Source organism: Salarias fasciatus, chromosome 3 (assembly GCF_902148845.1).
Source record: "Salarias fasciatus chromosome 3, fSalaFa1.1, whole genome shotgun sequence".
Lineage (NCBI taxonomy): Eukaryota > Metazoa > Chordata > Actinopteri > Blenniiformes > Blenniidae > Salarias > Salarias fasciatus.
Genome location: NC_043747.1, coordinates 21997101 through 22015157, shown reverse-complemented (window position 1 = coordinate 22015157; position 18057 = coordinate 21997101). Strand labels below are relative to the sequence as shown.

General features: G+C 45.7%; 1 protein-coding gene across 1 annotated transcript; it reads left to right on the top strand.

The window, feature by feature from the left end:
* Positions 1–6879: 6879 nt before the first annotated feature.
* On the top strand, positions 6880–16242 carry sf3b2 (splicing factor 3b, subunit 2). Its single transcript, XM_030087991.1, has 22 exons — positions 6880–7009; positions 7356–7402; positions 7750–7800; positions 9654–9872; positions 10006–10056; positions 10196–10280; positions 10829–10923; positions 11360–11471; positions 11591–11682; positions 11779–12000; positions 12087–12209; positions 12284–12364; positions 12984–13211; positions 13293–13442; positions 13546–13635; positions 14174–14281; positions 14417–14524; positions 14599–14741; positions 15235–15336; positions 15489–15588; positions 15671–15862; positions 15955–16242. Exons 1-22 carry the CDS (start codon positions 6880–6882, stop codon positions 16024–16026), a joined length of 2601 nt encoding a protein of 866 aa, XP_029943851.1. The 3' UTR covers positions 16027–16242.
* The last annotated feature ends 1815 nt before the right edge of the window (positions 16243–18057 follow it).

Sequence of the window (18057 nt, the reverse complement as noted above, 5' to 3'; positions counted from 1 at the left end):
CCCTAAACATGCACGAAAACTCACCAAATTTGGCACGCACATCATGACCGGCGAAAAATTTTATAAAATGGAAAAATTGACCCCATCTGCTCTCTAGCGCCACCTAGAAACAGTAAAATAGGCGCCACGGCCCGCAGGAATGTCGCAGAGAGATCAAACCTACGTTGACGCGTTCGTCTCATCGAGATCTACCTTTCACGCACTGACACCCCTGACCTAAATCCAACAGGAAGTCCGCTATTTCCCTTTCAAAGTAAAATTTTGATCAAAATCACTCCTCACGAAAAAATTATCTCCTCCGAGACCGTTTGTCGTACAGACATAAGAGTCACGCGACGTGAAAGAGGACAAATTTCTCTACAAAAGTTGTGAACAACTTTGTCAAAAGTCTAACGGTGTGGATTTTATTAACGTTCAAAGTTGGAAGTCTGAAATCCTGCCTTGCTCCGGCCCTCATCCGTTATAATGGGGAAAAAAGAAAAAAAGTCGCGTTTTTTCAGCACCTCGAACAAGTGGCGACTGCGACTAAACCGTGACTCCTATCAACAAACCGAGCACACGTAAAGTCTCACCATATTCTCCCAAACAAGATGATGTAACATAAGTGGGGAAAATTTCATGATTTATGTACGTTTTCACAGGTATAAGTTGGTGTGCGCTCTGCATTTTTTTCCCTCTCAGTTATAATGGAGACGGATGGGGAAAAATCTCGCGCTTCTCAAAAACTGAGGCCTCTACGGTCCAAACTAAACGTCTGACTTTTCTGAAAGCCTCACCAACTGAAAGACAACAAATTTGCTATCAAACGTGATATTTTTTGTTGAGTTATGCCAAACAGCAAAGGAACAAGGAGCAGTTGTTTCCCCAAAAAAGACTTTTATTTTCTCCTCTCTCCACTCTAACTGAAATGACCATATATGGGCATACATTGCAGTTACACAGCTGACAGCAGCTGTCAATCAAGCTCTGACACTGATTGCCTTCATTCAGTGACTGTCAAAAGCAGATGGCAAAAGCTAACAACTCCTTGTTAGTGGATGGGAGATGGTAACTACTCCATGTTAATGGATGGAAGATGCTAACTACTCCATGTTAGTGGATGGGAGATGCTAACTACTCCATGTTAGTGGATGGGAGATGCTAGCTACTCCATGTTAGTGGATGGGAGATGCTAACTACTCCATGTTAGTGGATGGGAGATGCTAACTACTCCATGTTAGTGGATGGGAGATGCTAACTACTCCATGTTAGTGGATGGGACATGCTAAGTACTCCATGTTAGTGGATGGGAGATGCTAACTACTCCATGTTAGTGGATGACTGATGCCACCAGCTCCATGTTAATGGATGGAACATGCTAACTACTCCATGTTAGTGGATGGGAGATGCTAACAGCTCCATGTTAGTGGATGGGAGATGCTAACTACTCCATGTTTGTGGATGGGAGATGCTAACTACTCCATGTTAGTGGATGGGAGATGCTAACTACTCCATGTTAGTGGATGGGAGATGCTAACAGCTCCATGTTAGTGGATGGGAGATGCTAACACCTACATGTTAGTGGATGGGAGATGCTAACGACTCCATGTTAGTGGAAGACAGATGCAAAGAGCTACATGTTAGTGGATGGGAGATGCTAACAACTCCATGTAAGTGGGTGGACGTCTCAGTCGTGGGCCGGCAAGGAGGCTCGGTCCCGACCAATGCCGCTTGCGGCTTTAATTAGGGACCGAGCCCCGGAGGGCAAGGTGGCCGCAGGCCACCTTGCCCGTAGGGCAAGGTCTCTATTGTTTTTCGTTCGTTTGTCGTTCTCGTTCTCCTTCTATATTATTATTATACTAACGCCCAAATAAACGCGAATTTGACCCCCTAAACATGCACGAAAACTCACCAAATTTGGCACGCCCGTCATGACCGGTGAAAAATTTTATAAAATACAAAAACGAACACCATCAGCTCTCTAGCGCCACCTATATCCCAAAAAACGTCTAAAACAGTCGCCACGACCCATAGGAATGTCGTAGAGAGATCAAACCAACACTCACGCGTTCGTCTCATCATGATCTACATTTCACGCGCTCACACCCCTGACCTAAATCCAACAGGAAATCCGCTATTTCCCTTTCAAAGTAAAATTTTGATCAAAATCACTCCTCACGAAAAAATTATCTCCTCCGAGACCGTTTGTCGTACAGACATAAGAGTCACGCAACGTGAAAGAGGACAATTTTCTCTACAAAAGTTGTGAACAACTTTGTCAAAAGTCCCACGGTGTGGATCTTATTAGCGTTCAAAGTTGGAAGTCTGAAATCCTGCCTTTCTCCGGCCCTCATCCGTTATAATGGGGAAAAAAGGAAAAAAGTCGCCTTTTTTCAGCACCTCGAACAAGTGGCGACTGCGGCTAAACCGTGACTCCTATCAACAAACCGAGCACACGCAAAGTTCCAGCAGGTTCTCCCGAACAAGATGATGTAACATAAGTGGGGAAAATATCATGTTATATGTATGTTTTCACAGGTAAGAAAAGGTGTGCGCTCTGCATTTTTTTTTCCCCCAGTTATAATGGAGCCGGATGGGGAAAAATCTCGCGCTTCTCACAAACTGAGGCCTCTACAGTCCAAACTAAAAGTCTGACTGCTCTGAAAGCCTCACCAACTGAAAGACAACAAATTTTCCTATCAAACGTGATATTTTTTGTTCAGTTATGCCAAACAGCAAAGGAACAAGGAGCAGTTGTTTCCCCAAAAAAGATTTTTATTTTATCCTCTCTCCACTCTAACTCACATTACCATATATGGGCATGCATTGCAGTTACACAGCTGACAGCAGCTGTCAATCAAACTCTGCCACTGATTGCCTTCATTCAGTGACTCTCAAAAGCAGATGGGAGAAGCTAACAACTCCATGTTAGTGGATGGGAGATGCTAACTACTCCATGTTAGTGGATGGGAGATGCTAGCTACTCCATGTTAGTGGATGGGAGATGCTAGCAACTCCATGTTAGTGGATGGGAAATGCTAACTACTCCATGTTAGTGGATGGGAGATGCTAGCTACTCCATGTTAGTGGATGGGAGATGCTAACTACTCCATGTTAGTGGATGGGAGATGCTAACTACTCCATGTTAGTGGATGGGACATGCTAACTACTCCATGTTAGTGGATGGGACATGCTAACTACTCCATGTTAGTGGATGGGAGATGATAACTACTCCATGTTAGTGGATGGGAGATGCTAACTACTCCATGTTAGTGGATGGGAGATGCTAACAGCTCCATGTTAGTGGATGGGACATGCTAACTACTCCATGTTAGTGGATGGGACATGCTAACTACTCCATGTTAGTGGATGGGAGATGCTAACTACTCCATGTAAGTGGATGGGAGATGCTAACTACTCCATGTTAGTGGATGGGAGATGCTAACAGCTACATGTTAGTGGATGAGAGATGCTAACAGCTACATGTTAGTGGATGGGACATGCTAATAACTCCCATGTTAAAGGGTGGACGTCTCAGTCGTGGGCTGGCGGGGAGGCTCGGTCCCGACCAATGCCGCTTGCGGCTTTAATTATTATACTAACGCCCAAATAAACGCGAATTTGACCCCCTAAACATGCACGAAAACTCACCAAATTTGGCACGCACATCATGACCGGCGAAAAATTTTATAAAATACAAAAACGAAAACCATCAGCTCTCTAGCGCCACCTAGATCCCAAAAAACGTCTAAAACAGTCGCTACGGCCCGCAGGAATGTCGTAGAGAGATCAAACCAACACTCACGCGTTCGTCTCATCGAGATCTACATTTCACGCGCTCACATCCCTGACCTAAATTCAACAGGAAGTCCACTATTTCCCTTTCAAAGTAAAATTTTGATCAAAATCACTCCTCACGAAAAAATTATCTCCTCCGAGACCGTTTGTCGTGCAGACATAAGAGTCACACGACGTGAAAGAGGACAAATTTCTCTACAAAAGTTGTGAACAACTTTGTCAAAAGTCCCACGGTGTGGATTTTATTAGCGTTCAAAGTTGGAAGTCTGAAATCCTGCCTTGCTCCGGCCCTCATCCGTTATAATGGGGAAAAAAGGAAAAAAGTCGCCTTTTTTCAGCACCTCGAACAAGTGGCGACTGCGACTAAATCGTGACTCCTATCAACAAACCGAGCACACGTAAAGTTCCAGCAGGTTCTCCTGAACGAGATGATGTAACATAAGTGGGGAAATATGATGATATATGCATGTTTACACAGGTAAGAAATGGGGTGCGCTCTGCATTTTTTTTCCTCTCAGTTATAACGGAGCCGGATGGGGAAAAATCTTGCGCTTCTCACAAACTGAGGCGTCTATGGTCCAAACTAAAAGTCTGAATGCTCAGAAAGCCTCACCAACTGAAAGACAACTAATTTTCCTATCAAACGTGATATTTTTGGTTCAGTTTTGCCAAACAGGAAAGGTACAAGGAGCAGTTGTTTCGCAGAAGGAAACTGTAATTTTCTCCTCTCTCCACTCTAACTGAAATGACCATATATGGGCATGCAGAGCAGTTACACAGCTGACAGCAGCTGTCAATCAAACTCTGACACTCAATGACTTCATTCAGTGACTCAGGAAAGCAGATGGCAAAAGCTAATAACTACTCCTTGTTAGTGGATGACTGATGCCACCAGCTCCATGTTAATGGATGGAACATGCTAACAACTCCATGTTAGTGGATGGGAGATGCTAACTACTCCATGTTAGTGGATGGGAGATGCTAACTACTCCATGTTAGTGGATGGGAGATGCTAACTACTCCATGTTAGTGGATGGGACATGCTAACTACTCCATGTTAGTGGATGGGAGATGCTAACAGCTTGATGTTAGTGGATGGGAGATGCTAACTACTCCATGTTAGTGGATGGGAGATGCTAACTACTCCATGTTAGTGGATGGGAGATGCTAACTACTCCATGTTAGTGGATGGGAGATGTTAAAGCGACACTAAGGAACTTTTCAACCTTAATAAAACATTTTAATATCTTTTGTGATGATACATCGACTTACAACTAGTTGAATGACCCCTCTGTCACGGGCTGAGGGCGTCAGTATTGCTTTCACTTGGACTAAGCAACCGTGAGGAGGGTGGTAGGAACCCTGCGCACTGAAACACTCCAAACGTGCGGACTGCTTTACGGCATGCGTCACATCATGACATAACATTGTTTAGCCTCCATTAGATTCATTACCTCGTCGCTATCCGTTTTCACACAGCCACGGGAAAGAAATGTAGGTGAGTTCAGTCCGACAGCATGCCCACCGGGAGCAGCATTTTACAACGTCACGCGCTAGGCCTCATGGGAACTGTAGTATTTGTTCAGGCAAAACACTACCGCTTTTGTCCACTGGCGCCGCCAAAATCAACGAAAACTGAAAGTTCTTAGTGTTGCTTTAACTACTCCATGTTAGTGGATGGGGGATGCTAACTACTCCATGTTAGTGGATGGGGGATGCTAACTACTCCATGTTAGTGGATGGGAGATGCTAACTACTCCATGTTAGTGGATGGGAGATGCTAACTACTCCATGTTAGTGGATGCAAGATGCTAAGTATTCCATGTTAATTGATGGGAGATGCTAACAGCTTGATGTTAGTGGATGGGAGATGCTAACTACTCCATGTTAGTGGATGGGAGATGCTAACTACTCCATGTTAGCGGATGGGAGATGCTAACAACTCAATGTTAGTGGATGGGAGATGCTAACAGCTCCATGTTAGTGGGTGGTAGATGCTAACAGCTACATGTTAGTGGATGGGACATGCTAACTACTCCATGTTAGTGGATGGGAGATGCTAACTACTCCATGTTAGTGGATGGGAGATGCTAACTACTCCATGTTAGTGGATGGGAGATGCTAACTACTCCATGTTAGTGGATGGGAGATGCTAACTACTCCATGTTAGTGGATGGGAGATGCTAACTACTCCATGTTAGTGGATGGGAGATGCTAACAACTCTGTGTTAATGGAAGACAGATTCTAAAAGCTTCATGTTAGTGGGTGGACGTCTCAGTCGTTGGCCGGCGGGGAGGCTCGGTCCCGACCAATGCCGCTTGCGGCTTTAATTGAATAGAAGTAGTTTTAATATAACCCTTGGGCCATACAGTAACACAGTGGTAAGTGCTTTTGCCTGACGAGGAAGTCTGGCTTTCCTTTGTTGGGTAATTAATGAAGCCAATCCCAGTTAAGTATGGGAGAGGGCAGGTTACACTTTGGACAAGTCAGCAGTTCATCACAACACAAACTCAGAGTTAAACAAGCACGAACACTTACATTAACGCCTATAGGAGCAATTTAAGGTCTCCAGATTACCTCACATTCATTTATTTGGACCCTAGGATCCAACTGGAGTACCTGGAGGAAGCACACACTCCACACAGAAAAGTTCAGCTGGTATTTCAACCCACAACCTCAGTGATGACTGCACCACTGTACAGCTTTGGAACTCTGTCAATACCCAAATTCCCAAAACTTCAAAAATATAGTCAAGTTGTAATGCATCAAAGCAGATGAGGTGAAAGGTAGAGTAAAGTAAGAACTTTTCTTTAATTCCAAAAATACATATTCACAATTTAGACTTTGTTTGGTGAAAGCTTACTAGTATTTCATATTTTCTTCTCTATGTTTCTGATAAACAATAATGTTTAATCTAATTTATATTAATATAGATAATGTTCTCTGTGAAAGATTTATGTACTTCAAAGTGCCGCACTGACATCTAGAGGTCAAAATTAACTGTTCTCCGTGGACAAGATATCCCAGAAGGCAACGCGCGCCTATTGTTCCCGTCATGCACCGCTTCTGCCGCCTCTACCTTCCATTGAGAGAAACCCAACATGGCAGCGGAAGGACCGCCGGGCACGGACACGCCACCGGTCAATTTAAGCAGGTCTATCGCCGGTCTGAACAAATGGAGCAACCTGGAGCTTCAAGCCAAGCTGGCGGAGATGGGAGCGCCGAATATGGGTGAGAGGAGACGGTGAAAAGGAGGAACAGACGGCCGTGCTTAGCTGCTAGCCGCTAGCTAGAAGCTACCTGGGGCTAGCAGCGTGAAGCTCGGCCCGCAACATGTTTACTTTGTTTTAAATATAATCAGTCCACCCATAAAGCAAAGTTGTTACCTTATAGAAATTAATTTGTTGCTGAATTAATCCCGACACCACATGTGCGGGTTATTTCCTGCGTTAATGTAATCCCTCTCTGCGCCGAAGTTAGCAGATTAGCTAACTTTGTGATGGATGGATCCCCCTGTGAATGGAATCGGATATGGTTTGATCACGTTTTTCATTCAGCTTTTTCCTCTTTTCTCCAGGCCCCAGGGAGGAACTGATCGAAAGACTCAGGGACTACATGATCCAGGTAAATATTTCTTCTCATATTGTGGTTTTGGTTTTATCTAAATCGACGGAAATGTTCAGTTGTTGGTTATCTTTATTGTTCTGTGTTAATCTGCAGGTAGAAGACAGACTTATACTTTTATTTTTAAGATACATACTCTATTAACATGTACACCTTTTGTTTTCTTTCTGCATATTGGCAAGATAAATGTATTTCTCTAGCAACATTCAGATGAGGCAGTTCCCAGTCTTTTACAGTGGATTTAAAATGCATTTAATCAAAGTGATTTCACAGGAGTTTTGTGTGTGCGCTTGTTGAACTTTTCAGAATTCAAACTGATTATTGTTTGTTCATGCTTGTCTTTGCAGACCGGAATTCCCCTCAGCAAACCTATTGATGAGAAATTAATGGCCTCCCAGGTAAATGCTGTCTGGATTTTAAAGTTAAATCCAATTTTTCTATAGGGCTTGGGATCACGCTTTGCATTGTGGGGAGTGGCGGACATGTTGGCCGCTCACGAGTGTAAACAAACACATAACAAACCCAGGCACGAGCAGGGGAAGACGTATGATTGGAGCTGCAGAAAGCAAGAAAAACTGCTGAAATGCCGAAAAGGGTGGATATATAAAGGATATACATCAACTTACGCTTAATAAGGAAGCCAGGAGTCGTTATCTTGAAAAAAATCGCAGTTATTAACGGTTTGAACGGTTATCAACTTACTGTATTTTCTTCGGTTGTGTCGTTAGCTGAGTTTATAGGATACATTTAGAATTTTTCTGCTTTTATATTTATATATCCTCCTTTTATTCTATTTGTCTGTTTGCACTACTGTTATTTATGTTCATTTTGAGTATTTTTTTTACAAATAACATTGTCCTAATATGCACATTTTTTTCATGTCAAACATTTTGCAATTTTTTACACACACCCTTTTATGTAGTTTTGAAAAACTATTCTGTATTATTAACTTTATTTTCTCCTCTTAACATTATGTTTAAATGTTTTGTTTGCACTGCCGGTCATTTTGTTCATTTTGACAGAATATATTTATGACTGCAGGCTGCATGTGTTACGAGACACTTCATATCAATAAACGCACACAAAAAAAACCCCAAACAACTGAAATACATTTCAGTGTGTTTATTTAAAAAATAGTGGGTAAGGATACCACAGACATTCATAGCTCCTCTTAACAGGCATTCATTTCAGCAGCTTGGGCTCGTGCTTGTCAGCGCGCAACATACAGTTTATCAAGGAAAGTCAGATCCTCATCCTTGCAGGGCAAAACCATGTGAATTGTTGTTTTCACAGATAACATAGTGTATTTGTTGCGGATGGTTACGATTACCCTTTCGACGTGAATGAGGAGGTGGGCAATTTTTCTGGTGCTCTCCACATCTCTTGCATCCAGCTGACAGCGGAATTTTGTGAAGACAGGAATCTTTACCTCCGCGCATATAAGTCAAACATTAGAATGCAATGAAAGGTTAAGTTTGGTCATCTTACATCCGCGATCCAAGCGAGACGGCGAGATTTAGTCAGTGCAGAAACTCGTTCTCCTTGATAGCGCTTCCAAGCAGGAAAATGATAAACACAAAGTCCATTGTGGATCTTTTTACCCTGCCGATCGTGTGTTCTGCTATCACAACCGACAACATAACAACGTCTGGGCAGGGTTGGAATTGTAGATTGAAAAAAAATAGCGAATGTGTCCGCACGAGCGATGACAGCACGTCCGTACACAGTGCGTTCGCGGTCCATGTAAACAACGGGGGAGAGCGGCCAATATGGCCGCGACTCCAAGTGATGACATCACGATCCCAGGCCCTATTTGTAGCATGGATCATAAACAGTCTCGAAGTTTTGCAAATGTACTTAATGCTGCTCAGAAAACAAAATACATGGAGGATAGAGAGAATCTGTCATCGTATATCTATCAATATATGTAGTTTTTAGTGATAAGTAGAATAAAGCAATGATTCCAATAGTGTTCATCGGTTATTCTTACTTGTAGCTTGTTTTCCCATTTTGCAATTTGAGTATTTAGTTGAGTGTGATATAGATTCAATCTTTTATGAAGTGGTTATTCTATTCTTAGATCTCTGTCATCCCTAACCTTATTTCTTTGAGTCACATGATTAAACTCTGGAACAGTCAGACTGCAGCTGAAAGTGTTGAACGGTCTGTTTCTCTAAGCAGTGCGGTGTTTTCGAAAAGGACCTCGATCTCTCAGTATTTCTCATTTTCTTGTGTTTTTGCTCCTCCTCAGATGGGCGTCATTCCTCCTATGCCGCCGATGCCCATGCCTCCCATGCCGCCCGGGATGGGGATGCTCCCGGCTATGAGCATGATGGCCGGCGGGCCGCCGCCTCCGCCCGGCATCCACATGGGCATGGAGCCCCCTCCCGGCCTGTCGCAGGAGGACCAGCTGAAGATGGTCCAGCAGAGAGCGGCCATGGTGTTACAGCAGGAGGAGAGGGCCAGCCAGGTGGGAAAGACGAGTTTCTGTTAGATGCAGCAGCTTTCGCTCCACAGATTCTGAGTTAATGGCTTTATTAGAAAACAGCTGTAAAGCTTCATTTTGTTGTGTAGTGTGTTTATTGCTTGTTGCTCTTTCACAGGGCGATTCCCACGTCATGGATGAGCAGGATCTTCTGGAGCAACAGAAAAGGGTGAGAGCATGTTTCATCTTTTTTATGTTGGTAATAACTTATTTATGGCTGTAAGCCTAATATTGAAAAAGCAAAAAGTTTGTTTGTGCTTTTTTGTATGTCACATATTTCATTTTTCGGTCTCTTCACATGTAACCAGGCCGCCGTGCTGCTCGAGCAGGAGCGTCAGCAGGAGATGGCGAAGATGCAGCCCAGATCGCTGCCCACTGCCACCTTGATAAGAGGTCAGTCTCAACCTGCTTCTGTTGTCAGTTCCCTGTTAGGATTGCCGCATCCTCTTTCCTCACACCGATCTCCTCTATGCCTTCCCTTCCTCACTCGTCTTCCTCCTCTCCTCTGGAATTGCAGCTCCATCCTCATCGTTTCTCAACAGTCTAACATGAGGCCCAGTTTAGTACATTTTCAAGTCAAAACGTAAAGTGCAGAGCTGTAGTGTTTTAGGCGACATCATTTGGGGCTGTCGAGCACGCAGCATTTTCAGAACAGCTGTTTTTGGTTGTTTCGCATCACTTTGTAGTTGTTTAGTGTTCTCAGTTTGGGGGGTATGTAAGGGGGGGCGTGGAGTTGTGTTGCCCTGATGTGTTGGGGTTAAAATGAAGGAAATGGCAGCAAACCTGGAGGTTAGAATCTCTGTATGACAGCTGTCAGTCTCGGTGCTGTAATAAACTCCTGTCAACTCGACACACTCGTCCTCCTTCCTCTTGACGACTTCGGCACCCTCAGCTCTCTCTTGAAGGTTTCTCTCAGACTCTGACCTGGTCTGTCGTTGCAGGTCTGGATCCCCGTGGGCCGCTGCCCCCCGGTGTCACCATGTTGCCCACCCAGAAACAGAGGGTGCCCCCTCCCCCAGGAGAAGACAACAGAGATGTAAGTTGACTTTTCTCTGAAGCTATTTTACAGTGACGGACTGGAGTAATTCCCACTTTGCCGACGTGCATCCCAGCAGACAGAGGCGATGTGGCAGATCCAGCCAATTTAAATAGGAAAGGTGAAACAATCAAGGGGGGAGGGCGGCATCTGGAGTGTGCAGGGTGGCAAGAATGACACGATTCTGTCATGTGAGGATCTGGGATGAATCCCAGAAGGAGTTAGAGCAGGTATATGTGAGCGTTGATTAGACAGACCTGCAGAGAAAAGCATCACTGTGACCCAGATTGGGTGACAGGTTCAGATAGAGCACAAGTAGCTGCCAGAATACATGGAAACTCTCCAAACATCCAACAGGGAGGAACTTTCCCCGTTTACTGTACTGGAACCACTCAGCTACTGCATCTGTGTCCTGATTTTTTTTTTTTTTTTGAAGTTATGGCAGACTGAGGAGATGAGCATCACTGGGCCGAAGATCCCTCAGGCTCTGGAGAAGATCCTGCAGCTGAAGGAGATCAGACAGGAGCAGCTCACTGATCCTGCTGCAGGTTTGTGTTTAAGATTATAGAGTGGACGCTCGTTTAGAAAAAAAAAGTACCATCATCATACAGCTAAGTGTTCAGATGGAAGACCAGTGGTATGTTACCACGAGCTTTCCTGTTTTCAGAAGAGGAAGACGACGAAGGCGCTGACCCGGACATGAACTCATCGGTCATGTCAGAAAATGAGGACGACGACGGTCAGGCGTCGAAAAAAGACGTGAGTTTCGGGACGTAGCGTCACGTATCCGCCTTGTTTAGGTTTCTGTGGCATTTAGAATCCTCACATCTCTATTTTTTTTTTTTTGTTCCTCAGAAAAACAAAAAGCGCAGGAACCGCAAGAAGAAGAGCAAGAAGAAGCGAGCGCAGGAGAAGAAGGAGCAGGCGGAGCAGCAGCAGAAGGAGGGCGGCGGCAAGAAGGAGAAGGAGAAAGAGAAAGAGAAGGAGCCGGAGGTGGAGATCGAGTACGTCACAGAGGAGCCGGAGATTTACGACCCCAACTTCATCTTCTTCAAGAGGATTTTCGAGGCTTTTAAGGTGAAGTCAGCAGCAAAATTGAAGAAAACTTTTTGCTTTTCTTTTTCTCTCATACAGTACAATCATCAAATACTTTTTCTTTATAGTTGACTGACGACGTGAAGAAGGAGAAAGAGAAGGAGCCGGAGAAGGCCGAGAAGCTGGAGACAACCGTGCTGCGGAAGAAAGGCTTTGAGGAGGAGAGGAAGGACAGTGACGACAGCGACGAGGTGCGAATCCCTGAAGGCTGCTGGGAAGAGGCAGCAGAAGGAATGCCTGCTCACGTGTTTCTCTCCGTCCGCAGGAGACCAGACCGGATCAGCCCAAACTGTCCAAGAAGAAGCTGAGGAGGATGAACAGGCTGACCGTGGCTGAACTCAAACAGGTGAAAGAAGGTTCCTCATTTGCTTAATTCAATGTGAAACGCTTCAGTAGCAACAGACGTTTCCTTTAAAAGACTCCATGAAACAGTTGAAGCAATATCTCTTTTTAGAATGATACATAATGATTCCAAAAGCATTCTGTTAGCTTCATTTTAAAATTCTTACATTTAGTCTACAGACTAGCCTTTTCATCTTATTGATGTTTTAGATAAGTTGCAGCTGATTCATCAATTTTAGGGTAAACTGCAGTTTTTCTCAGCTAATCTTTTGACTCTAGAAGTTCAGGTTTTCTTAGAGAGTGGCAGCAACGTTTTTACTTCTGGCAGAAAAGCCCGGCTCAAAAAAAACAGTGGATCCAGAATGGAGCCCTGAGGAACACCATAAAGATGGTTTTTGTGTTAGAATTGATTGATTGATTCAATCATTCATTGTTGAGAATGATTGAGAATCATTGTTGCAAAGATTCAAATTCTTATCGTCTTGCTACAACAGCTTCATGATAAGTAATCAAATCAAGCATTAATCGGGGCTGATAGGAAGTTATTCGTCTTTTTAGCTGTGTTCCAGACGGGAAAAGGTTTTTTTTTTTTTTCTAAACCATATTTCCCTGTCTCGCTCCAGCTCGTAGCCCGTCCAGACGTGGTGGAGATGCACGACGTGACGGCTCAGGAGCCGAAGCTGCTGGTCCACCTGAAGGCCACCAGGAACACGGTGCCGGTGCCCCGCCACTGGTGCTTCAAGAGGAAGTACCTGCAGGGCAAGAGGGGCATCGAGAAGCCGCCGTTCGAGCTGCCGGAGTTCATCAGGCGCACCGGGATCCAGGAGATGAGGGAGGCCCTGCAGGAGAAGGTGGGAGCACACCGTCTGTCTTTGTGAGGCTTTTAGAGAAAATTCACGGCGAGCTCATGGTGTTTCGTTGTCCGTTTACAGGAAGACGCCAAAACCATGAAAACCAAAATGAGGGAGAAGGTTCGTCCCAAGATGGGAAAGATCGACATCGACTACCAGAAGCTCCACGACGCTTTCTTCAAGTGGCAGATTAAACCCAAACTCACCATCCACGGAGACCTTTACTACGAGGTACGAGCCCCTTTCTGTCTCTAAAGTTTAATTTAAATCATTATGCTCAGCTGCGGTCAGCTCTGTGGGTAAAAACACGTCAAACAATTTGCTTGTTTTGCAGGGAAAAGAGTTTGAAACTCGTCTGAAAGAGAAGAAGCCAGGAGATCTGTCTGATGAGCTGCGTATTGCTCTGGGGATGCCAGTCGGACCCGTAAGTTCCTATAAATCTCAGTTACTGGTATGATTATTGGAGATTTGAGTAGTCAGGAAGGTATTTTCTTTTTTTTTTTAAACCAAGGAATTTTCTCAAAAGCTTGAAACAATTTTTCAAGTTTGAATATTTTGCAGCAGAATTTCAGTGCTGTTCTAGTTTTTTAGATGCTCTCCTACCTTCGGGTCCACCGTTGGGTGTAAATAATGTGATGTGAGGTGAAGAAAACATCACATTGGCTCGACGTTGAATGTGTTTTTTTTTTTGTTGTTGTTTTTTTTGTCACCTTCCCTGTTAATCTTCACGCTCTTCGGTATTTGAAGTGTGACGGTAGATCTCCTTTTAGGCGAGACGTGACAGGAACACAACAGTGAGGTGACAATAATGACACTCCTGTAGCAGCAGCTGACAGGACGAAACCAGCTCTGGCTGTATTTTTAGCTCTCACGAGGCTCGATTGTTTTTTTTTTTTGTACACTGAGCTTGTCGCTCCTCCTCTCTCTCTCTCTCTCTCTCTCTCTTTCTTTCTCCCTCCCAGAACGCCCATAAGGTGCCTCCTCCCTGGCTGATCGCCATGCAGCGGTACGGCCCCCCTCCGTCCTACCCCAACCTCAAGATCCCCGGGCTGAACTCCCCCATCCCAGATGTACGTACGCACTGCAGTTAAAAAAGCTCCTAAAATCCTGACAGAATTTCAAGCTGTAAAATACAACACTTTCATAAGGAGTCGGAGGAGGGAATTGAACCTTTCAGAGATCACGTGCGTGTCGTCCTTCCTCAGAACTGTACGTTTGGCTACCACGCCGGAGGCTGGGGGAAGCCGCCAGTGGACGAGATGGGCAAGCCGCTCTACGGCGACGTCTTCGGGACCAACTCCGCCGACTTCCAGGTGAGGGCGCCGCCACGTTTCGCACGCACCGAGACTTTTACACGCCAGAGTCTAAAGCCGCGGTGTGTCCGCAGGCCAAAGCGGAGGAGGAGGAGGTGGACCACACGCCGTGGGGCGAGCTGGAGCCCTCGGACGAGGAGTCGTCGGAGGAAGAGGAGGAGGAGGAGAGCGACGAGGAGAAGCCGGACGAGACCGGACTGTTCACGCCAGCAGACAGGTTGAGAACACGATCGAGAAACGACCCCAGATGAACCCAGCTCTCCAGCTTTAAAAGATTCTTACATCACCAGTTCCTCCAAAATAGAAAACAAGCCGTCTGATTTTATTATTAGTTCGTGTTTTCATCGTCCAAAAGCAGATATAAAAATATCCGAGAGGATTCTTTTCAAAGAGCATCAAGATTTATAACATCGTCTTATTTAAATTTCAACCCTTTAAATGCCACATTCACAACATCACTGAATAGAATATCTCCAAATATATGTGTGTACCACTAAAGGATGGATGGATGTGGTTTGTAGATGTTTTAAATATTCAGATTTTTTGAAGTTAGTTGAAACTTGTCAAAAGTAAAGAGAAAAAAATGTGACGAAGTTGGAACAAATCAAAGCAAAAACACGGAGAACACCGAGATGTTTTTCACTGGAGATGAAGCAGTGAGGCCTGTTCTGTACCAGGCGGAGTACTGATGCTGGCTTTGTGTGTTTCAGCGGGCTGATCACTCCGGGAGGCTTCTCCTCGGTCCCCGCCGGCATGGAGACCCCCGAGCTGATCGAGCTGAGGAAGAAGAAGATCGAGGAGGCCATGGACGGGTGAGTGAGCGGGAATGGTAGAGATAGCTTGATGGAATGACTGTCGGGTTGTGAGCAAAATGTCTTGATACTGAGGATGAGTGGAGGTGTCTGTATATCTTTTCTCGAGTCATCAGGCTGGTTAAGATCAACGTTTTTTTCTGTTTCCACAGAAACGAGACGCCACAGCTGTTCACCGTTCTCCCGGAGAGGCGGACCGGCCCGGTCGGAGCCGCCATGATGGCCTCCACGCACATCTACGACATGTCCGGGGTGAGAGACCGGCCCGGATGAGATAAAAAGCTGTTTTCTTTTTGTGGATTCGAGTCGTTGCTCACCACCTCGCCGTTTCCAGGCCATGGTGAGCCGCAAGACGGGCAGCAGCCAGGACTCGCAGGGCGTGGAGGTGGCGCTGGCCCCCGAGGAGCTGGAGCTGGACCCCATGGCCATGACGCAGAAGTACGAGGAGCACGTGAGGGAGCAGCAGGCCCAGGTGGAGAAGGAGGACTTCAGCGACATGGTGGCCGAGCACGCCGCCAAGCAGAAGGTACCGGCCGCTCACACACATCCGTTCACCCTCTCTGGTCACGTTTGGACGCTAATCCCTCCGTTTTTCTTTTTCCCTCGTCACCCGAACAGCAAAAGAAGAGGAAGGCCCAGCCGCAGGACACGCGAGGCGGCGCCAAGAAATACAAAGAATTCAAGTTTTAGAGCCGCGCGAAAGTTTGTTTCAGTGGAGGCAGATCAGACAGCTGCTTTACTGCATTCATGTCATACTCCTTTTTTTAAAAAAAAAGAATACATGTTGTCCTCGCACCTCTCATGCAGTGTGTCTCACATGAGAATCGACTTTTTAGGTTTTCTTTTTTCCTATTTTGTCTCCTGTTTTCTTTTTGTAAATAAATGACGTAATGCCTGAAATCCAGACTTGTTGAGGTTTTTTTACTTCATACCACCGAGTCCGTGCCTCTTGCATGTCCTTTCTGGCAGACGTGTACAAAACATCCCGTTTTGGAGTTTGCAGAAATGTGCCGGTTTGAATCCCACACGTTCTCCTCTTTATAGGGAAACTATCAGCCTAAAGGCGTTGAGCCACTTTTTGGCGATTTCCTGCAGCGTTCTTGGAGAAGGGGAACAGTTCAGGCTCAGACGTGCTTCTAAATTCATCACTCCGTGTGAAACGACATTTTCCATTCCAGAGTGGTTTCTGTAGAACGTTTTAAGCGCTCAGCGGCACACTTTTAACGCCCATATCTGCGCCTCGCCGGTTGCTACGGCAACGGTGATGAATTCAAATGTCAGCGGGCGGCAGCGCCATATGCGCGGGGGTCTCTGGGGTCTTTAAATCATGAGTCATTAGTTCTCAGAGCCGCGCGGCGGCGAGCGCCACATTCGCCGCTGCAGTCCCGGTTGCTGCCGCTGGAGGGCGCCAGCGAGCTCTGGGAGTGACAGTCACCTGATTGTCATGGAGGCACAGTGACCTAAATAACTGCAGCAGCAACATGCTGACTCGGTCAGTGGTGCACTGCCTCACCCCAGACACACACACACACACACACACACACACACACACACACACACACACACTGAGCAAATGGAGTGTTTTTAACGCCACGAGTCACAGAACACGACTTTCTCTTTGAACTGATTTCACTCCTTGCTTCTTCCAACAAAAAAGCCTGACTGTGGGATCCTTCCATGTTGACACAGAATTCACTCATTTACCTGCCGGATTGCGTAAGAAAGGGTGGAGACTTAATTGGTGCTGATGCCAGATCTGGTGCCTGAGCGGCGCCATTTGATGACTCGGCAGATTTGGGGCGCCGCGTAAACAGTAACCCGGGATTATCCCGTGACCATGTTTTTAATCTGCCCGACTCTAATCTCTTTATCAATGGCATGAGCTGCTGGTGTGAGCAGCCTGTTAAAGAGAGCAGGGGAGGGGTCGCCGCAAGGTTAAGTCGTTTAACCGGCTAATTAAACAAGTGGCACTTTCTGTTTTCTTTGAAGGAAAGTGTTGAAATCTTTGACTTTCTTTCATTACAACACTCTTTCTCTTCTTATTCGTGTCTGTGTCTCGGTGGTGAAGGACCTGCAGCAGGTGGTGAGGGCGGCAGGATGCGTCACACTGTAAATCATCGTACCATTTCCACCCACTGTGTTCCTTTCTCGTCGTCATATTTCCAACGTGTGGCCTGATCCTGTAAAACAATTAGTCTAATACGGGCCCGTATCAGTTCATCGGTTCCCTGCCCTCCGGCTGTCATGTAAACCCTGATCCCAGCTGTGATAATCCGCTCCGTGGAGAAACGCCGGGGCCTGACGCTGACGTTACCGTGAGTGAGCTCACCTGATGATTCACATCCACCATCCACCTCCGGAGCCCGGCCTCCGTCACCCGAGGGCGCGAACGCAGCACCTGCTTCACGACGGGCAGCCAAACCCTGAGAGACACCTCCAGCTGCCGCGGAATTAAAATGTCTTTGTGTTTCAGCTTGTTTTGCTTCATTATTTTAAAACAGACAACCTTTTTTTTTTTTTTTTTAAGCTTCCACATGCCTGACACTCCACTGAACACAATACTCCCGTGAAATGAAAGCAAGCCGAATTCACAAACTGGAACCGGTTTCACACCCTCGTATATTCTCTCCTTTGTAACAGCTGGAAGAAGGTGTGTGTGTTTCATGTGTGTGTGAGTGCATGACTAATGTGAATCATTTCAGCAACACCTGAGGCTCCGGG

Excerpts from the sequence above, each read along its gene's own strand:
- sf3b2 (XM_030087991.1), top strand. The coding sequence starts at position 6,880 with ATGGCAGCGGAAGGACCGCCGGGCACGGACACGCCACCGGTCAATTTA. Across the intron at positions 7,403-7,749 it reads TCAGGGACTACATGATCCAG|ACCGGAATTCCCCTCAGCAA; the intron begins GTAAATATTTCT and ends TTGTCTTTGCAG. Across the intron at positions 12,365-12,983 it reads CCGTGGCTGAACTCAAACAG|CTCGTAGCCCGTCCAGACGT; the intron begins GTGAAAGAAGGT and ends GTCTCGCTCCAG.